Source organism: Dryobates pubescens, chromosome 4 (genome assembly GCF_014839835.1).
Source record: "Dryobates pubescens isolate bDryPub1 chromosome 4, bDryPub1.pri, whole genome shotgun sequence".
NCBI lineage: Eukaryota > Metazoa > Chordata > Aves > Piciformes > Picidae > Dryobates > Dryobates pubescens.
Genome location: NC_071615.1, coordinates 33,416,616 through 33,437,953, shown reverse-complemented (window position 1 = coordinate 33,437,953; position 21,338 = coordinate 33,416,616). Strand labels below are relative to the sequence as shown.

Here is a 21,338-nt window from a genome sequence, read left to right as displayed (position 1 = left end):
TCTATGAATTCGTTCCACACACAGACTTTTCCTGTATTTAGTTCCTTTTCTAGTTAAGTTTCTCGCTGTGTTTAAGTGCACACTTGCTGAAGACATTTAGCATGTAAAAAGCAGGGTTTTGATACCTTAAGCAGCTTCATATTGAAGCTGATTTTACTCTTAAGCAAGTTCAATGGCAGACCTGTTACGTGATGTGTCTCGTTAGGTTAAAAACACAAAACTACTGCCAGAATCTCATTAAAGATACTGTTTAAACAGTTTGTATTTATATTTTTGTACTTGAGGGCTACAGGATGTTGACCTAAATCATAAAGCTGTTTTACTTTCAATTAGTTGCTTTAGGAATTGAAAAAAAAAGAAGAAGCTTTTATAAATTAAATGTGCATGCAAGAAGCAAACAACCATTTGATTTTAGTTTTTACAGGAAATTCTAATGCTTCTCTTCTTTCAAGTAGCCATTGCTGGGCCTTCTGTTAGCCTTTAACATCTGCCCATCCATCCTGAGTGGTTGTACTCTTGATCCACCCACCCACCCCTGCTTTTTTTTTTTTAATGCACAGGTGCTAACTTAGAACTTACCTCTGTTGCATACAGATGTTTAAAATCTTGTATTGGCAGGAATTTCAAGACCTTTAAGACTTTTGTTACTGGTTTGCAAACCATAACTAAAAAAGGGGCAAAAGGTGATTTTTGGATTGCTGTTCTGCAGAGAAACTGAATTCCAGGTTCTTGGGAAGAACCATTTTGTTGCAGCAGTGTCCCTCTAAATCACAGCAAGAATGTTTTGATCAAATATTTTATATTGTTGGGCTTGACGTTATCCATTCTAGACCCTGTTTTGTCAGTGAGGTTAAAATAAAGCCAAGATGCAGTGAGCAGTAGGGGTTTGGCTTGGGGATTGTGGTTGGTTTAGTTGGGGTCGTTTTCTTTTTAGGTTGTGGTGGTACAGCTTTGGTAAAAGAACTTGTAATGAACCATAGCACAAATGCTCTGTCCCGTGTGGTACCTTATTTGATTTTTACACAACTCCCTGCTACAGAAAGAAATAAAAATGGAAATGAGTACTCCAGTCTTTGAACTGTATGAGGTAACATGTCTGGATTGAGCTGTTGATTCTGGTCAGCAGTGTGTGCTGCAGATGCTGATGCCAGGCATTGGAAGGGGTGTGACTGCTTAAGGGGCGTTACGAGCTTGGTCGGTTCACAGTAAAGCTGCTGTAACACCCACACGGGAATGGTTCGGTGTCCCTTACGCTAACAAACGCACTGTGACTCCTCCCGGCTGAAGTTAGTATGTCACCAGCAGAGCCAGTGCCGCAGAAACATTCCCGTGATCAGAGAAACCGAAATTCCGATTGGGATGTGGGCTTCGGGTGAATACCCACAGACGTGCCACGGTTGAACAGTGGGACACGGTAGAAAATTGGCTGTGCGGGGACAGAAATGTTTGAACAGCTTCCTGTCTGCAGCCAGCGCTGGGCAGATGGTATTGTGCGTGGTCTTTAATTTTCAGTTCTCTCCAGAAACATTTTTAGAACTTTTGGCATACAGTTATTATCTGATAATTTTTAATGTACGATTAAACCCCTCGTCGTTCGGCCTCTTCGTCTGTGCGTTTACGTACGAGCCGCCGGTGTCAGCGAGTGGCCCGGCCCGGCCCTGCCCCCGCCCGGCCCCTCCCTTCCCCGCCGCGCGTTGCCAGGGCAGCAGGAGCGGCGTCCGTGACTCCGCCGCCATGAGCAAGAAGAACCTGCAGCAGCTGGTGGACTCGCTGAGCCGGTCCTCCAAACACTGTGAGTCGGGGGGGCCTCGATCTGCTGGGCCCTGTGTGGGTCGGGGGGGCCTCGATCTGCTGGGCCCTGTGAGTCTGTGAAAGGCCCCCCCAGACATGGCCCTCTGAGCAGGCCAGAGGGCTGCACCCACTGCCACCTGAGGGCTGTCTGTCACTCCCAGCTGCTTCCCGTTGTCCCTGTGCTAGTTCTGTGTCCCTGCTCACCACCCACCCCTCCAGGCAGGCACTTCCAGCTGCCCCCCTAGGAGCAGTGGGTACAGGGTGGAGCAGTGTGAGGGCACGGGTATGATGGTTACACCTGAGGTATCTGGGCCCTGGACCTTCCCTCTGCCTGCAGTGTGTTGTTAGCAGTTTTTTGAGTTCTGTGTTCCCTTGTGTTTTGCCTGGGCAGTTACTAAAAGCGAGGTGGAATGTCTGATCAAGCTCTTCAACACGCTGGTGGCTGAGTCCAGGAACTACTTTGCTGCGGTCGGTTTTGACTGTAACGTGTTGAGAGATGTCTTGTACAGAATGTTTGGCATGATGGATGACATCATGATGGACAGAGGTGAGTGAGACTGACAAGCCTAAAAATGATAGCAGAAGTTAGTTTTACTTTGGTGAGCCAGTGAGCACACTGAGGCAAACAGTACTGGCTTATCCCGGCAAGGGCAGCAAAAGAAGAGTTATCTCAGGAGCTGCTGAGGAAAGGATGAATTAATTCAGTCACAGAATGGTGGGGATGGGAAGGGACTTCTGGAGATCATCTAGTCCAACGTCCCTGCAAAAGCAGGGTCATGCACAGCAGGTTGCACAGACTTGTATCCACATGGGTTTTGAAAGTCTCCAGGGAGGGAGACACCGCAGCTTCTCTGGACAGACTGTTCCAGGGCTCTGGCAGCCTTACAACAAAGAATTTTCTCCTGAAGTGAAACTACTTCTGTTCTAGTTTGTGCCCATCTCCCTTTGTCCTATCACTGGGCACCAATAAGAGTATGACCTCACCCTCTTGAGCTCCAGCCTTTAGCCAAGGATAGCTCATGGTCTTGTGTGAGGGAGACCAGCCAGAGAGGCAGCATGTACTGCTCTCCTGTGGCTTTTTCTGTCCCAATCACTGTAGTGTTCTCTCTTTTTTGACAGTGGTGCCAGTCACTGCTGCTGGTGGACTGCTGTTTCATGCTTGAAGGTCCCAGAAAGGTGTTCTGTTAGAGGGGATAATTCTGGAATAGATGCACTGTGGACAGCAGTGAAGAAATTAGTCCCGACAATACATGGAGATAAGCTGAATAACCCCCTGAAAACACAGTGCCTTCATGGATCCATAATGAGGGCCACATTTTGGTTGCTGTGAAAGTTACTTGAAGGATCCCTGATATGCAGGTCTCTAGAGGAGGATGTGGAGGCATATCTGCCGTTATTTCCACTCTCAGGCTGCCAAGAGCTACCTCTTGGTTCTACTTCCATCTGTTCTCTAGCAGGAGGGGTATTTAAATACCATAAAATAAAAACTTGATGCAGTTTGCTACTTGTAGTGATGGGACAAGGGGTAATGGCTTCAAATTGGAAGAAGCTGGATTGACATTAGACATTAGGAGGAAATTCTTACCTGAGGGTAGTAAGGCACTGGAACAGATTGTCCAGAAAAATTGTGGAGGCTCCAAGCCTGGTACTGTTCAAAGGCAGGTTGGATGGATTTTTGATCAAGCTGGTCTAGTAGGAGGTGTCTCTGTCCATGGCAAGGGGGTTGGAACTAGATGATCTCTAAGGTCACTTCCAACCTTTCACCAACTTCATTGTCCTTCTCTGGACCTGCTTCAGCACCTCAATGTATTTCTTGGACTGAGGGCCCCAAAGCTGAACCCAGGACTCAAGGTGTGACCTCACCAGAGCTGAGTCCAGAGGGACAATCTTTTCCGTGGCCCTGATGGCCATGCTATTGCTGATCCAGGCCAGTATGCTGGTGGCCTTCTTGGCCACCTGGGCACACAGTGGCTCATCTTCAACCAGCTGCCAACCAACACCCACAGGTTCTTTTCTGCTAAGCAACTTACCAGCCACTCCGCCCCAAGCATGGGGTTGTTGTGTGCCAAGTGCAGGACCCAGCCACTTGGCCTTGCTGAATTGTATTGAACTTAAGGAAATATTCCTTTGTTTGTGTTTCCCTGTTACTCAAATCTCCAATCTGTGCAATGCACTTGGCAGTGTTCCACACGTTTGACACAGACAACAACAACCGCATCAGCGTGGAGGAGTGGGTGAGAGGCTTGGCAGTGTTTCTTCGGGGGACATTGGAAGAAAGGATTAAATGTAAGGTTTATCTCTGTTCAGTAGTAATCACTGGATTCATGGCTTAAATTACACATTGCTTTTGTGATAGTTTAATAGTTAACTCTTATGAAATCCTTGTTAGTTGAGGACTTTTCTTCCACGTAGTTTCATAGACTCATAGAATTGTTAGAGTTGGAAAATACCTCCAAGACTATCAAATCCAACCATCAACCTAAGACCACCATGTCTCAGTGTGCCATGGTCACATGTTTCTTCAACACCTCCAGGGATGGTGTCTCCACCACCTCCCTGGGCAGTCTGTTCCAATCCCCGACCACTCTTGCAGGAAAGCAATTTTTCCTAATCGCCAACCTCCAATCTCTCCTGGCACAATTCCAGACCATTTCTTCTCCTTCTATCACTTGATACTAGGAAGAAGAAACCAACCCCCACCTGGCTTCAGCCTCCTTTCAGGGAGTTGTAGAGAGCAATGAGATCTTCCTTCCGCCTTCTTTTCTCCAGGCTAAACAACCCCAGACACTGAAACTGAGTTCTGAAATGGCCTCTCTGAGGCAGAGGTTTTTCTGTGTACAGTGCCACTATCCCAACTGCCACCTTGTTTTGTTGCTTACAAGAAAACAGCTTTTGAACTGAAGCTTCTTGTTGTGGATACAGCTTTGACAGAGTAAATGTTTTTGTGTTCACACACAAAATTAGAAAGAAGCAGATGTAGCTTCTTTAAACCACCCTTTAAAAAGAGGGTGAGTTTGGTTAAATAACACAATCTCAAGCCAGCCAAGCCCTGTGCCAATATTCATGTACTGGCACTATGGAGACAACAGTAGCAGTTTTACTAATTCCAGCAGTTCTTCAGTAAAAGATGCACTATAGAATATCCCAGTGTGAAGTGACAACACAGTGTTTGCCAGCAGAGTTTTTCACTGTAGGCAGTCATTGTCAGGAGAAATCAATCTCTTATGTTCCAAAACTAAAGTGTTTCATTGGTTTAAGTAAGTTTTTTGAAGGATAGTAAAGTTCATTATAGTCATAGATTTCTCATTATGTTCTAAAATTGAAATTGTGTTTAAATAAGTTTTGTGAAGGCTAGTCAAGATTATTCTATATTGCCCATTCCAGGAAGGTAAAAACAATTAGAAGGGGAATTAGGCAGATACTCAAAATGCTGTTACAGTAATTGTCTCTTCCATTAAGAGATATTTCAGCTGTCCTTTTCATTCTTTATTTTCTTTTACTTTTCTAATCCAGCTTTTTAATTAACAAGGATGTGGTTTGTAGGTGCAAAGTCCTTCTGACATTGACAGCTAGTCCCTGCTGTAGGGAATCCAGCTTCTAAACTGTAATTTTATGTTCTATGACAAGTTTTGGGAGGTTAAGATTTGTTAGTCTGATCTCTGTGAACTGATGATGATATTTTTAAGTATGAAGGGTAAATGGTCAATAATTGACTAGTACGTGGATCAAAATGTGCTGTATTTCATATATAAATATTATATATCATGATGTTTCTATTATAAATGTCACTGTGTGTACAACATACAATTCACAGATAGCTTTAAGGCTGATACAGTTCGTATCAATTTTAAACTGATTTATCTTTCAAAAAGACTGTTTCGACATTTATGACCTAAATGGTGATGGCTACATTACGAGAGATGAAATGTTTCAACTGCTGAAGAACAGCCTTCTCAAACAACCATTAGAAGAAGATCCTGATGAGGGAATTAAGGAGTTGGTTGACACAGCGCTGAAGAAAATGGCAAGTAGTGACTCACTGTGTTATCTGAGTGCCTTTCAAATGTTAACTGGACTTAAGGACATTCCTGTGGGTAGCAAAATACTGTCTGATACTGGGCTTCTGAGCCAGAGACTTTGTTGTGCACTTGAGATATGTCTCCTAAGGAAAGCTAGAAATAAAATCCAAATCTAATGAATCCTCACATGAAGCTTAGTTTATATCTGTATGTGTTACAAACTTCATGTATGAACTAGTATGGGGGGGTGTGCATACACACAAGTACATCCCAGTCAAAAGTGTAAAATCCAAAGTGTGAGCTACATTTCTTCCACTGTTAGGCATCTGCAGTGGTTTTATGCCTTCTCTGGAATTCTATTAGCAAAGCCATGTGAAGTAGTTGAGCTTACTCCACCTTTTCCCTTAGGTAGAGGCAAATGATACAGATCTTGTCTGAGCAGAGAATTATAGATTTCATAGAATGGTTTGAGCTGGAAGGGACCTTAAAGACCATCTAGTTCCAACCCCTATGCCATAAGCAGGGACACCTCCCACCAGCCCAGCTTGCTCAAGGCCTCATCCAACCAGACCTTGAACACCTCCAAGGAGGGAGCATCCACAACCTCCCTGGGCAACCTGTTCCAGTGTCTCACCACCCTCACTGGAAAGAATTTCTTCCAATTCTCCAGTCTAAATCTGCCCTTTTCCAGCTTAAATCAATTCTCCCTTGTCCTATCACTACAAGCCCATGTAAAAGGTCCCTCTCCAGCTTTCTTGATGGCCCAAAGAAAACTATTTTTGCCTATCAATCAACCTAAAAATAGAATCTGTCAATATAAACATCTGTTAAAGAAAAAGAGAGCTACTACAAGTCAACACCCTTTGTTTAAGTTTCCTTTCCTTTTGTAGGACTATGATCATGATGGCAAGCTTTCTTTTGTGGACTTTGAAAAAGCAGTCAGAAATGAAAACCTTCTCCTGGAAGCCTTTGGACCATGTCTGCCAGACATCAAGGTACAGCAGCTGCAAGCTGAAAAAATGGGCAATGCTTTCTGGGCAGTGGGTAAGGAGATGGAGGTGGCGGGGTGGTACAGCAATAAAATGCTCCTCAGTCAGAAAATGAGATCCTGTTCTTGAGCTGTTCACCTGAAAACACTGCAGGAATACAACTTCCATTTTTTTTTCCCAATTAAATTTAAATCCTGTAGTCAGTTGAAAATAACCTTTTGGGTTTTGGTTTTTTTACCAGAGCATTATGGCATTTGAACAGAAAACCTTCCAGGAAACTTGTAAGCTGTAACTCCAAGTGGAATACTGAAGTGGAAGAGGCTTTTTCTTCACCATTCTTCATGGTATAGTAAAAATAGGAATAGTTTCAAGTTGCTCCTGAGCTTCAGTATTTCTTTACTACAAAACCCACTGAATAAGTAGAATTTTACTTCTGTCACTCTACAGTTCTTCAGTGAGCTGTGAAATGTGTTATAGAAAGAGGCACACAGGACAAGGTTGTGACAATCTATTACACTGGTTTGTTCATTCCAAGCAACAACTGATACAATTTTAACAGGGAACTGGTTGGAAATAGAGTATAAAATAATTTTTAAGATGAAAATAAATATTTTCAACTCTGTCCTGTAAGAAAAACAAGGAAGTGTTGGGAGATGCTGACAGCAGTATCTATATTCTTCTTCGCTGCTTTACGAGAGTTTTGGATGAGCTACTTTCTGGCTTTTCCACAGATGTTGTTGAAAGAGAATCTGCAACCTGAAGGGGGAGAAAACAAATAACCTTAGTAAACTGTCAGCACTCCTTTTTGATGCTAATTTTAGTGTAAGGCCATGCCCCCAGCATTTGAGTGTTGGGATGTATTAATTACTATCATCGCAGTGGTATTGAATTTGCCTGTAGAAAACAGGGGGAAAATAACAGCCAGGCAGCAGTAGACATGAGAAGAGGAAGGGAGGGTGGGTGGAAGGGAGGGAGTCGTCATGCCTCCCCACATGGAATAAAAAGTGTTCTTCACTAAAAACCACTTAGGACCCTGGCACTGCCAGCTGGACTTTCTGCAGTGTAGTGTTAAGAGGTACAGAGTAGCACAGCTGTGATATTCTGCACTGTGGAAGAGTTAAGTTGTAAGAACACCAGATTTAAGTAGCAAATGATTCAACCTTCATCCAGTATGACCAGCTGAAGTTAGCTATAAAACTAGAGACACTAAACCAGATGTGTTTGGAAATGAAACTAACCGGAGCTTGCAGAGCCAGTACCTCTTTCAGTTTATTTCGAATTAGTGTTGCTGAAGTATTCAGTGAATCATCATCCATGTCCACTTTAGGGGGTTCTGGTAGCTGTGGACCAAAAACAACTTCAGTCTTGTCCACATCTGTCCCAAGGAGGGAAAACAGGACCCCTTCTTCTCTCTTCCTCTTGCGTTCCTGCAGGTGGGTTGTACGAGGCATGAACCTATCGACTCCGTTATCGATCCGAACCGCTCTTGGCTGCACAAAAGAAGTCCCTGGAGTACTTCCTCCTGGGTGCACACTTTGAGTTAGGGATGTGTTGTGACCCAGGTACCCAGAAGTTTCAGCACAGTTGTAATCATGGGGAAAAGTCAACAGGCTTTGATGATGATGATTCCCAGCTGGATGCCCTGTGCTGTAGGGTACCCCCTGACAGCCTGTAAAGCAGGATGGAGCCCAGCTGTTGGTTGCAGGTGATTCTGATGTAGTCCATGGATGGTCATGCTCAGAGTGCTTTGACACTCTCTTCTTAGGCCCCTCTGCTTTCTTTAACACAAAGCAATCTTTAAAAAAAAAAAAAACAAACTGAAAAGCAGCTTCAATATTTTACATCATTATTAGTTAGAACACAGACAAAACATTTAGTACAATTACAAAAGCAACACCAGTGGCATTTCATTCCCAGCCACCTTCCTCTGATTCTTTTTCCTTGTGTGGCACCTTCCAAAAGAAAAATTTTCAGTCTCTGCTGGGTTGTGAAGAATGCCTGAGCAGAAATATTTCAGCAGTTTTGAGGACACAAGGAAAGTTAACAAATGTAATGTTGTAAATCAATGGTTTTTAGCTCCAGTTGTAATTTAAAGCATAGACTTCCCTGGAACATTGAAAACCAGGTGGGTTTATGTTAAATATCAGCTAATCTCCTCCCTTTAAACACCCTCATGCACAGGGAGAAGCCTGTGCTCAGTATTTTGCTCATTTCTCAGCTTGCCCAGCCTTCACTGCTGCCTGGGAACTCTGCAGTACAGACTGGACCCAGGGCACTCTTAGCCAGTCCTCCAGTGCCAGTATGGAGGCTGGAGAAATGTTTTGTTGAAGGTTCTTGCATAGTCACCTTCCTTACATAACTGTCCCTTAGGCATGCCTAAGTAAGATGAGGCAAGAGTGAAGAAGACAGGAAGCAATTCTTCCCCATGAGGGTGGTGAGGCACTGGAAGAGGTTGCCCAGAGGAGTTGTGGAGGCTCTGAGCCTGGCAGTGTTCAAATGGAGGTTGGCTGAGGTCTTGAGCAAGCTGGGCTAGTAGGAGGTGTCCCTGTTTGGGGACACCAAAGATTGTTTGGTGTTTATATTTTATTTCAGTGGTAACCCCAAAAGTTGCTTTGAAGGTGATGCAGCCCTCCAAACATTGAAAGATGCAAACATACTCAAAATGGAGCTTCAGAACAGCCAAACGAGACATTTTCTTTACCTACCCCTGAAGTGAGATGTTGAAGAAATTTAGTTACAAACCTCTTTGATTTGTTGCTTTTGCTACAAACTTTCTTCTGTCCTGCAGCTTCTCCCTGGTTTCTTGGACTGTTTCAAACTCTGGAGCATAGCACACATGCAGCAAGCTACCAAAGAAACTTCGTTCATCCATTTTCTTCTTGGCCACCCTGAAGGGAATCAAATTGAGGGGTTTATTTCTCTGGAGTCTTAAGAGACTGTAAATAAAATGTGAAAGATGAAGGCACCAAGAGGCAGATGATGTCCTGTCCAATACCTTGCACACTGCAGTTTTTGGAATTTTAGAAGATAAACTTCAGTGAATTGCTCTGCTGGGTATTCATCTAGAGCATGATACTCCTCAATGGCACCATACAAAGCAAACTGTTCAACTAATTCCTTCATGACACCCAGTGCAGGAACTCCTTGGATTAGTAAGTAACGAGATTCCAAGTTGATGGTATAAACCTGGAGGGAAAAAACAAACACGAATGGTCAGGGTGGTGCCTTACTGCACAAGTGAGGAGCTTTCTCTGTGTTTTCTGTTGTTTCTCAAATCCTCTCAGGATGTTGAAAAGTTCATTCTGCTTCTGATAAGAAAGCCATTTGGAATGCATGAGCTTTCTCAAACCACAGCAAGTGGAGGACAACAGGCAACCACTCAGGAACCCAGCTGTTAGACTGGTTGATAAAAGATACTCTCTGCAAATAGGTCACCATTTTTTCTTGTCATAGGAGCTTACTCATCTTCTTGAGTCAGTCCCAGAAGGTGCCAGTGCAGCACACGGCACAGTAGCTACACACACACAAAGCAAACCCTGCCACAGAATCTTTGGGACATTTTGGTTGGAAAAGCCCTTTAAGATCATCCAGTCTGTCCATCTCTAACTGCCAAGGCTGGGGCTAAACCACGGCCCTCAGCACCGCCTCTCTGAAACACCACTAGGGATGGGCATTCAGCCACCTCCCTGGGCAGCCTGTGCTAAGTTTTGAGAATCCTTTCAGTCAAGAAGTTTCTTCTCATGTCCAACCCAAACCTCTCCTAGTGCAACTTGAGTCCATTTTCTCTTACCGCTTGTTACTAGAGAGAAGAGACCAACCCCCACCTGGCTCTAACCTCCATGCAGCAGGCAAGGCCCAGCGTGCATGGCCCTCCTTTCATCTTCTCAGGAGCTGCTGGACACCAGAGTAGAAGTACAAAAGCAGCCTTGTGCAGGTGAGCCCTGCAGAACTTAATAGCACTGAGAACCCAACAGCATGTTGACCACGAACTGCAGTGTTCAGTTCCACAAGTTCCCTTGCTATCTGGATTTATGTTATGCACAGAACTAGCCTATTAGTCCTCATGCATAAGTGATTAACTTAAATTCTCAGGCATAAAGTAATTGAGGAGAATCACCAGACCCAACTCCAGCTATTCCTTCTGGTATCTTCTGGCAGATGAGCTGGCCAGGCCGCTCTCCATCATTTTTCAGCTGTCCTGGCTCACTGGAGAGATCCCAGCTGACTGGAAGCTGGCCAATGTGATGCCCATCCACAAGAAGGGCCGGTTGGATGCGCCAGGGAATTATAGGCCTGTCAGCCTGGCCTCAGTGCCAGGCAAGATTATGGAACAGGTCATCTTGAGGGCAATCACACAGCACTTACAGGATGGCCAAGGGATCAGACCCAGCCAGCATGGATTTAGGAAGGGCAGGTCCTGCCTGACCAACCTGATCTCCTTCTATGATCAGGTGACTGCCTGGTGGATGTGGGGCAGGCTGTGGATGTAGTCTACCTGGACTTCATCAAGGCCTTTGACACCGTCCCCCACAGCAAACCCCTGGCCAAGCTGTCAGCCCATGGCTTGGACAGCAGCACTCTGTGCTGGGTTAGGAACTGGCTGGAGGGCTGAGCCCAGAGAGTGGTGGTGAATGGTGCCACATCCAGCTGGCAGCCAGTCACTGGTGGTGTCCCCCAGGGATCAGTGCTGGGCCCTGTGCTCTTTAATATCTGTATTGATGATATGGATGAGGGCAGTGAGTCCATCATCAGTAGGTTTGCTGACGACACCAAGCTGGGGGCAGGAGTTGATCTGCTGGAGGGTAGAGAGGCTCTGCAGAGGGACCTCGACAGGCTGGACAGATGGGCAGAGTCCAAAAGCATGAGATTTAACACATCCAAGTGCTGGGTTCTGCACATTGGCCACACCAACCCCATGCAGAGCTACAGGCTGGGGTCAGAGTGGCTGGAGAGCGGCCAGGTAGAGAGGGACCTGAACATGAGCCTACAGTGTGCCCAGGCAGCCAAGAGGGCCAATGGCAGCCTAGGCTGCATCAGGAACAGTGTGGACAGCAGGAGCTGGGAGGTCATTCTCCCCCTGTATGCTGCACTGGTTAAGCCACACCTTGAGTCCTGGGCCCCTCAGTTTAGGAAGGATGTTGACTTGCTGGAACGTGTCCAGAGAAGAGCAACAAAGTTGGTGAGGGGTTTGGAACACAAGCCCTATGAGGAGAGGCTGAGGGAGCTGGGGTTGCTTAGCCTGGAGAAGAGGAGGCTCAGGGGTGACCTTATTGCTCTCTACGACTCCCTGAAGGGAGGTTGTGGACAGGCAGATGTTGGTCTCTTCTCCCAGGCAAACAGAACTAGAACAAGAGGACACAGTCTCAGGCTGTGCCTGGGGAGGTTTAGGCTGGATGTTAGGAAGAAGTTCTACACAGAGAGAGTGATTGCCCATTGGAATGGGCTGCCTGGGGAGGTGGTGGAGTCACCATCATTGGAGGTGTTCAGGAGGAGACTTGATGGGGTGCTTGGTGCCATGGTTTAGTTGATTAGGTGGGTTGGGTTAGTTGATAGGTTGGATGCTATGATCTTGAAGGTCTCTTCCAACCTGGTCTGATTTATTCTATTCTATTCTGCCTGCCTGAGCCCAGGACCCGCTGCACTTCAGCACCGCGGAGAGAGGAAGACCGAAAAACACCAGAACGGGGCCCAAGTATTAACGGGACGACCATACAAGCTACAGCGGAAGGAGCTGGTGGTAAGCCCCTCAGCCCCCAGAAATTGCAGCCAGCAAACTCGGCTGCGGGCCGCCTGAGTCCAGCCCCTTCGGGGCCCGGGGCCGCACCACGCGCGTCCCGCTGTAGCAGTGCCCGGTTGCCCTTCCAGCGAAGGGGGCCCAAACACGGCGCCCAGCCCGTCACACCGAGACCGGTCCCACCTTCACAGCTCGCGGCCTCCGCCCCTCCCGGTACTTGGCTCGCGTCTCGCAGACCCCCAGCTGCGTATGGTGCTTGCAGACATCGCCCAGCGCGCCGTCGCCGGAAGCCATCTTCCCGTGACTCCTCGCGCCCCGCTTAGGCAGCTCTAGCTGCTCGCCGAGAAAACAGGCGACGGGCAGCACTCATTGGCTCCCGCTGAGGCGGAAGTTGATGGCGTAGGAACACAGAACGAGCTGGAGCTCTCGATAGAGAGGCCGATCAGAGGCAGGGAACGGATACATGTGGCGCCTCCATTGGCTGGCTGTGGGTCCTACCATTGCCTTGGGGCGGCGGGGGGGATCTCGGGAAGGCCTTGGCCCTCTTGCCCGCGGCGAGTAGGCGGCTCCCTGCTAGGGCGGAGCGCGCGCGCAGGGGCGCCGGCTCCGGGGCGGCCAGGCAGGGTCTGGTTTGGCCTGGCCGCCGGCAATGTGGGGCAGCGGCAACCCCGGCGGAGGTGGAGCCGCCGTGGTAACTGTCGTCCTGAGCGGGACCCGGGACTGCTTCCTGCACTTGCCTCCCGAGCTGGTCTCTCAGCTCCGCCTGCAGCAGGTACCGGGGGCTGCTCCGCTCGGGGCCTGGGCGGGGGGACGGCTCAGTCAGAGAGGATTATGGGAAGGCATCGTCTTCTTCCGCCAGCAGCGCGTTGCCATGGTGACACAAAGAGCCCTTCTTCCTCCTCTCACGCCTCAGCCCTCCTCATCACCAGCTACGCTGTCTCAATGGTGACAGAGCACCCGAGTCTCTGCCTGCACTTGAGGGGAGAAAACCGGAGTCTCGGCTCATGTGGGGAGTCCCTGAAGCGGGGCCTGGGCGACCTGGCAGGGAATGGCTCTGTCCTGTCATTCCTCCTTGATAAAAAACAGGAAAGGTTGGAGTTTGCCTCCATGTGCAGTCGGGCAAATTCTCAGCGCTACGAATTTTATATCAATTTTCACAGTATCTGGCCAGCATTGACCAAATAATGTGGAAATTAATCTTTAAGGGAGGAGGTAAAGCGGTAAATCCAAGCAGGATTGTCATAGTTGGTGTACGTAAATCATTCACTCTGTATCCTTGTATAGGGAGGGACTCCTGCCATGCAACGCGCAGGGATCAGCTGCAGGAAGTGCACCTGAGACACGAAAACCAGAGCAAAGCCTGTGTGCAGCCCTGGTGTGATGAACACAGGAATTAAAGATCTGCCAACAGAACAGACAGAACAAAAAATGGCAGGAATGGGTGTGTGAAGAGCAGGAGGCAGGAGCACAGATGGCAGCCACAGTCCTGGCAGATCTTCTCCCAGCCTGGCTGACCTCACCCAGTGTATGTAACCTGCTCATTTCCCAGCACCAAAAAAGCTATTTCACAAGAGCAGAAATAAAAAAACAAACATTAAAAAAAAGGAAAAAAAACCTGCTCTTTTTTTCTCTGCTGCTGATAGAAACACCCTTTACCAGCACGTTGTAAGTGCTGCTAATTGTTGCAAACTTCAAACAGAGCACATAAAATCCAGGAAGTATTTTGAATTCCTTTGATCTCTCTAATCAAACATAGCTTAGATTAACTAATCCTCATCTTTACTCAGCTTCATTGACGTTCCTTTATTTTATTTCTTTGAAACTCCTAGGGCCAAGCTGTGAAATTGTCCTGTGGTCATCAGCCTGCGTTTTTGAGCTGGATAGAAATGAGGCACCGAGGTCACCAGGGTGAAAGTATTGCAGAGATTAACAGACAGTTAGCAGAGAAACTTGGCATTGCAGATGGAGAACAGGTTTGAAATGCAGTCTTTTTGTTTTTTCTTATTTAAATAGCACAGGACCTGAAAAGGTCATGATTTACAAGTGAGCTACAAGCTTTCTGTTCGTGTGTTTAGACAGCTGCTTTGTTTATATCTGCTCAGAAAAGGCTGTCATGAGATCACGTATTCACAGAACACTGGGGGTTGGAAGGGACTTTTGCTGATCATCAAGTCCAACCCCTCTACCAAGGCAGGGTCACCTAGAGAAGGTCACACAGGAACACGTTCAGGCAAGTTTCGAATGTCTCCAGAGATGGAGACTCCGCCACCTCTCAGGGCAGCTTGCTCCAGTGCTCTGTCACCCTTAAATTAAAGAATTTCCTCCTCACTTAAGATGGAATTTCTGACATTCCAGTTTGTGCCCCTTAGCCCTTGTCCTGCCACTGGGTATCACTGAAAAGAGCCTGGTCCCATTATCCTGACAGCCACCCATTAAGCATTGATCAGCACTGGTGAGATTCGCCCTCAGGCTGCTCTCTTCCATATTAAACAGCCCCAATTCTCTTAGTCTTTCCCCATCACAGGGATGTTCCAGTCCCCTCAGCATCTTTGTAGCCCTTTGCTGTACCCTCTCCTGTCCTTCTTGAACCAGGCAGGCGAGAGCTGGACACAGTGCTCCAGCTGTGGCCTCACCAGGGCAGAGTAGAGGAGGAGAAGAGCCTCCCTTGATCTGCTGGCCACACTCCATTCATAAAGGACCTGATTTTGCTTTTGTGTTGTACTTTTTCCTCACTTCTTCACCTGTCTGTGCCTGATCTAAATGTGTGCTTTCTGGAGGCCAGGACATTTAAAAACAACAATTAAGAGATGCAAGGGTGATTACATGATCAGTCTGCATGGAGGGGGAATTGTTTGTTACCAGCTGATGGAGCTCTTGATGCTTTTTACGTTCCCTTCCTTTCACAGCTTACTGAAGTTCCCCAGGCGTGCCCAGTGCAATCCATTCCCTTCATGCTGAACAAGAATTATCTGGTGGCATTAAGAAGATGGATGTTCATAGTGAAAACATAATGACAGGCTGCCCAGAGAGGTTGTGGAGTCATCTTTGTAGACTCTTTCTGGGTGTCCAAGGTTCCTGTGCAGCCTGCTCTGGGTGAACCTCCTTTACCAGTGGGGATTGCAGATGTACAAATTGCATTGGGTTGGAAGGGACCTTCAAAGGTCATCTTGTCCAACTCCTGCAGTCAGCAGGGACACCTCCAACTAGAGGTGCCCAGGGGCCACATCAAGTCTAATCTTGAATGTCTCCAGGGACATGTCTCCAGGGTCAGACTAGGTGATCTCCAGAGGTGCCTTTGAGCCCCACCATCCTGCGATGGAGTTGCCAGTTCTCTAGCTGAGTTAAAGGTGGAGCTTTTCCCTGTTCCAAAGAAAGAAGCTAAGTATTTTGAAATGATGTTACTTCCGACAGGTATTTCTTGAACCCTGTTCCCATGTCTCCTCCTGTCAGCAAGTAGAAGTGGAACCACTCTCCACAGATGACTGGGAAATTCTGGTAATTAACCCTTCTCCCTTCTTCAAGTTCTCGATGTAGATGACAAAGGGTTTGACACAAGCAGTTTTGTGCAGCCCCTGAGGAAACACTTCAATGTGCTGGGATTTAATGGTGTTTAATGTTTCATGTGGTGCATTAGAATGAGAAGCAGGGGGGTTATCTTCAGCCAGCTGTGTGCAGTGTTTGATTTACAGTGCTGTCACATTTCCCCAGGAACTGCATGCATCCTCTCTTGAGAGACATCTTCTTGACCAGATCAGAGTGGTGTTTCCAAAAGCCATCTTCCCTGTCTGGGTTGAGCAGCACACTCACGTTTACATCCAGATCGGTGAGCAGCAGGAAGGGCTCTGCTGACGCCTTGGGTAAGATGGTTTGTGTGCATCCATTCACCTGCTTTGTTCATCCCCAGGTACACTTATGCCAGCAGCCTCCTATGGGAGATTAGAGCCCTGCACAGAGCTTCTGATCCTTCCCAAAGCACGCCAGCTTGAGGAGAAGGTCACCAGCATGCCTTCCACGGACACCTTGCTCAGAAGCTTTGTGAGAAAGAACATGGAGCATGAAGAAACAGTGAAGGACCCTTTTGCCAGCCAACCTTACTTAAAGCCAGGAGGCCTTGAACAGAGTAAGGTGGATGGAAACATGACCTTTGGCTCAAATGTTCTCCCTAATATCTGGAATTTCCTGGGGAGTGTTTTCTCTCATCCAGCTGAGCAGAAACAAAGGGCTCTGTGTGACAAAGAAGCGGTGAGCAGCTTCAAAGACAGGTTGAACTTAATTCACATGGATTCCGTCTTCAGAGTGTGTCAGTCCCAGCCTCCCAGCATGCAGAACACTTCTGCCACTCATGCTTTCCTGAGATCCAATTCTATTCATGTTTTTCCATGGAACTTGGAATTCATTGATTTGGATCCAAATCCTGTCGTTTCCTATGGGAAAATTAGGGAGCTGCTTTCCCCAAGACAGCGTCACCAAGAAGCCAAGCAAGGTCAGCCACTTGAAAAGCAAAAACCCTTGACTGGCACAGAAGACAAAACCCCTTCCAGCTCTAACAGCAGTCGAGCCCCCAGTGAGGCATCTCCTGTTCAAATCATTTGGAATGGATTTGAAGACCTGAAGAGTGTCATAGAGGGTGGCCACGGTGGGGAAGGCCGACACGTTGGAAGAGTTTGGGTCAGTTGGAGCACACTAATCTTTTGGGCTTTTGGTTGAGTAATATTTTACAGACTCCCAGATTGCATTGGGTTGGAAGGGACCCTCAAAGGTCATCTTGCCCAACCCTCCTGCACTCAGCAGGGACATCTCCAACTAGATCAGGCTGCCCAGGGGCACATCAAGTGTGCATGAGAGTGCCCGATTTGGATGCCATCATCCATTTTATGGCTTCCTTCTTAATTCCCTCACAGATTACAACCACTACACAGAGTGGAGATCAGCTGGAGAGATTGTTAGCAATGCTCTCACTGCTTTGCTTTCTGATATTTCCTTTTCCTTTTCTTTCCAATATTTCAGATTCCAGATGGTCTGAGAAAAAAGCTGCGCATCGGAATGCATTCAACAGTCCAGATTACATCAGTTGAATCTGTTCCTCAGATTCCTCTCTCCCTTAGACTGCAACCCAAACAGAACTTAGTGAGTTGATATTTTTGGTCATTACTTGTTCCTGGACTGGAAAACTGATAATGTTCATAGATTCATAGACTGGTTTGGGTCAGAAGGGACCATGAAGATCTTCTAGTTGCTCTAGTCAAGGCTGGGGCTGTTTCAATGTTTCTTTGTTTTCATTTGTTAGATGATAGTTTGAACTTGTCTGTCATGTCTGACACCATTCCAAAGGAATTTCTTCTTTGGATGATGCCATTTTCTTTTTATTGTGTAAGTCTAAATGACTTGCAGTTAATTTAAGGAGATTCATAGATTCATAGATTCATAGAATGGATTAAGTTGGAAGGGATCTTAAAGATCATCCAGTTCTACCCCCTCTGCTGTGGGCAGGGACGCCTCCTGCTAGGCCGGGTTGATCAAGGCCTCATCCAGCCCAGCCTTGAACACCTCCAGGGAGGGGACACCCCCAGTCTCCTTGGGCAACCTGTTCTAGTGTTTCCCCACTCTCACTGGAAAGAATTTCTTCCCAATATTCAGTCCAAGTCTTCCCTCCTTAAGTTTTAATCCATTCCCTTTCATCCTGTCACTACTCAAGCCCTTGTGGAAAGTCTCTCCCCAGCTTTCTTCTAGGCCTCCTTCAGGTACTGGAAGCCTGTGATACTCTTAAGGTGCTTTCCATAGAGCACTTGCTAGAAATGGTGGTTGTTGGCAAAATGCTGTAATTAAAGAGTATTTAGAACTCTTGGATTGCCTTCCATCTTTCTGCTACCACGAGAGGAACAAAATGCCTCATGCATAGTAAGAACATAGTTGTTAAGACCTTGTTTTGTCTAATTTCCCTCTTTCTTTGTTCCTATTTAGCATAAAGATGTAAGTGAAGATGATGTGAAATCTGCTTTCAGTTCTTGGCTGCAAGCTTCCACTGCTGATGATCTCCCATGGCTCATGCCAAGCACTGACTGTATCCAGCTGTCTGTTAAAGAAGGTGAGCACTGGGCTCTGCTGTAGCTGAACTGGCCATGATGGGATTTCCTTGGGCCATGTGCCATTTCATAGAGTCATACAATGGTTTGGGTTGGACCTCCAAAGGTCATCCAATCCAACCCCCCTGCACTCAGCAGGGACATCCTCCACTAGAGCAGCGTGCTCAGGGCCTTGTCCAGCCTCACCTTGAATATCTGCAGGGATGAGGCCTCAACCACCTCCCTGGGTAACCTGTTGCAGTGTTCCAGCACCCTCATGGTGCAGAACTTGTTCCTCACATCCAATCCAAATCTGCTCTGCTCTCATTTCAAACCACTGTCCCTCATCCTGTCCCTGCAGGCCTTTGCAAACAGTCCCTCTGCAGCCTTCTTGTAGCCCCCTCAGGTACTGGCAGGCACTGTTAGGTCTGCCTGGAGCCTTCTCTTCTCCAGGCTGAAAAATCCAGCTCCCTCAGCCTGTCCTCATAGCAGAAGTGCTCCAGTGCTTGGATCATCTTTATGGCCTCCTCTGAACTCACTGCAACAGCTCTGTGTCCTTATGATGAGGACACCAGAACTGGACACAGCAGTGCAGGTGAGGGCAGAATCCCCTCTCTGCATCTCTGGCCATGCTGCTTTGGATTCAGCCTAGGCTGCCATTGGCCTCTGGGCTGTAAGTGCCCATTGCTGGCTCATGTCCAGCTTTTCCTCCACCAGCTCCCTCAATTCCTCTTCTGCAAGGCTGCTCTCAATTTCATCACCCCCAGCCTGGATTGATATCTAGGACTGCCCCAACCTAGGTGCAGGGCTTTGCACTTTGCCTTATTGAACCTCATTAAATTCTCCTCAGCCACCTCTCCAGCCTGTCCAGCTCCCTCTGGCTGGCACCCACACTGTTTAACCTAGTGGCTCTCTCTGCACTGAAACTAAGCAGGAATTTATGCTTTAATAATAAGGAGCTTTTTTATCCCTTCCTTTTGGGTTACATTCCCTCATCTCTTCTTGTGAGGAATAAAAGCTGAATGTCTTTGAAACGTTAATAACTGTTCCTTGGGTTTTTACAGGAGTGGAGGAGTTTGTCCTCAGTGTGGTGCATCCTGCACACACTGAAGAAAAGAAACCTGAGGATATTTTTATACTGGGTCCCAGTTTGCTGCAAAAGACTAACATACAAGTAAATATCAGATAGTATCAGGTACCAAGTAACTCAAGTTGTAATATTTGCTTCAATGCCTCCTTGTAGATTTAGTTTTTGTGCTCCTGTTTCTTCAGCCTTTCCTTTCTCAGCAGAATAAATATTTCCACTTAATATTAGGATTATTGCCTTAATAATTCCTGTTGAACCAGGGCCCGTGACTCCAGGTTTATGGTTCAGATAACATTCTGTCATTTTTATACTGATAGAGTCAAATTTCAGCAGAGAATTTTGACTGCTCAGGATAGAATTTGTCTGCAATATTTAGGATTCCTCTTCCAAAGAGACTAAACCAAGAGTATTACTTCTATTGGTACTGTAAGAGTAGAAGGCTTCTACAGATTGTGTTAGTGACAGGTAATAAATGCACTAAAAAGCACTGGCAGCCTCTCCTTGCCAGCCTCTTCTTACCTGTGAGCCTCTCTGGTAGCCCCATTTGCCTGCCCAGCTTTCCACGCTGGGCCCCAGTGAACTGGCTGAAAAATTCACGTGGATGGAAAAAGCCAAGGTTTTGTCAGCTTCCTGTTCACCCAGGACAAAGTCCTGATCTGATTCACTCTCCTGCCTCACCAGTGCTCATGCCAGCACAACAGGAGAAGAACAAGTAGTTGCAGGTGGGGAAAGAGCTGGTCTAATCATGGGTTGTTGCATCACTGTAAGCACTCGGTTGGATTTTTATAGACTCAGAGAATGGTTTGGGCTGGAAGGGACCCTCAGGGTCATCTAATTAGAACCCCCTGTCATGGGCAGGGACACCTCCTGCTGAGCAGGTTGCTTACATTGTTTCTGTGCCTTTTTTGTCTTGCCAATGCATCTCTTTCAAGTGCAGGAAGCTTCAGCAAAGCAGGCATGCAGCAGTTTGTGTAGGCAGTTCCAGGATCGGGGAGGTACTTCTCCTGGGGCTATATTTAATGTAAAAGGCTAACTCTTTGCTTTCTTGTAGGTTCTTTTACACCCTCTAGCTGGAAAAGCTGATGGTGACAACCAGCCACCTGTGTGTGATAGAGACAGGACCCTTCCTTACCCCAACTTAAATGATTTAGGGTGAGTCAAAATTAGGGGGTGGAATAGGAATGGGGATTAAAAAAAATTCATTTCCACCAACATTGTTGGGTGTTTCTTTTAATTGAGCCAGGACTAAAACTAAACTCTTTCCATCTTTTGGCTTGTGTCAGGTTCAGACCTTATCCAGGCATATGCAGATGGTTCATTTTGTCCTATGAATACTCTTACTACAGTGAGTAGGAAACTTCGTGTGACTGAAGGTCTTGATGTGCTTCACAGTAGTATGAAACAGCCCTCTGCACGGCAGTGAGGGATACTGGGGTGGTTTCCTGTGTGACCTGGTATAGGTGATCCTGCTTTGGCAGGTGGGTTGGACTGGATAATCTTTTGAGGTCCCTTCCAACCCCTAGCATTGTGTGATTCTGTGATTCTGGTATTCAGCTGGGTTTCCAAATGAATGAGAACTTAGGATATGTTGTACTCTGTCAGGCCTCCTCCCACAGCAACTTAAACCTCTTTCTTTGTTTAATTGTGTTTAATGGT

The 21,338-nt window shown here is 46.9% G+C and overlaps 3 protein-coding genes across 4 annotated transcripts in view; 2 read left to right on the top strand and 1 right to left on the bottom strand.

Annotated features, from left to right (window-relative positions):
- Positions 1–1,681: 1,681 nt before the first annotated feature.
- On the top strand, positions 1,682–7,256 carry CLXN (calaxin). The gene is made up of 6 exons (XM_009908014.2): positions 1,682–1,792; positions 2,183–2,338; positions 3,973–4,077; positions 5,664–5,815; positions 6,701–6,805; positions 7,041–7,256. Exons 1-6 carry the CDS (start codon positions 1,735–1,737, stop codon positions 7,089–7,091), a joined length of 627 nt encoding a protein of 208 aa, XP_009906316.1. The 5' UTR covers positions 1,682–1,734; the 3' UTR covers positions 7,092–7,256.
- A 33-nt stretch (positions 7,257–7,289) lies between these two features.
- On the bottom strand, positions 7,290–12,983 carry RBM48 (RNA binding motif protein 48). 2 transcript variants are annotated; one of them, XM_054161074.1, is made up of 5 exons: positions 12,717–12,979; positions 9,795–9,985; positions 9,542–9,687; positions 8,059–8,594; positions 7,290–7,555 (listed from the first exon to the last, which is right to left on the bottom strand). In XM_054161074.1, the coding sequence occupies exons 1-5, from the start codon at positions 12,825–12,827 to the stop codon at positions 7,469–7,471; spliced, it is 1,071 nt and encodes a 356-aa protein (XP_054017049.1). In that variant the 5' UTR covers positions 12,828–12,979; the 3' UTR covers positions 7,290–7,468. The 2 variants fall into 2 exon arrangements, with proteins under 2 accessions (XP_054017049.1, XP_054017048.1); XM_054161073.1 differs by lacking the exon at positions 7,290–7,555 and having other exon boundaries at positions 7,768–8,594; positions 12,717–12,983.
- A 169-nt stretch (positions 12,984–13,152) lies between these two features.
- Positions 13,153–21,338, top strand: part of PEX1 (peroxisomal biogenesis factor 1) — a 24,466-nt gene continuing 16,280 nt past the window's right edge. Inside the window, exons 1-9 of the mRNA XM_009907998.2 lie at positions 13,153–13,305; positions 14,363–14,506; positions 15,945–16,028; positions 16,242–16,356; positions 16,438–17,201; positions 17,541–17,660; positions 18,495–18,618; positions 19,660–19,769; positions 20,734–20,834. Of these exons, the coding sequence (XP_009906300.2) occupies positions 13,183–13,305; positions 14,363–14,506; positions 15,945–16,028; positions 16,242–16,356; positions 16,438–17,201; positions 17,541–17,660; positions 18,495–18,618; positions 19,660–19,769; positions 20,734–20,834 (1,685 nt within the window). The 5' untranslated portion in view covers positions 13,153–13,182. The remainder of the gene's footprint in view (positions 13,306–14,362; positions 14,507–15,944; positions 16,029–16,241; positions 16,357–16,437; positions 17,202–17,540; positions 17,661–18,494; positions 18,619–19,659; positions 19,770–20,733; positions 20,835–21,338) is intronic.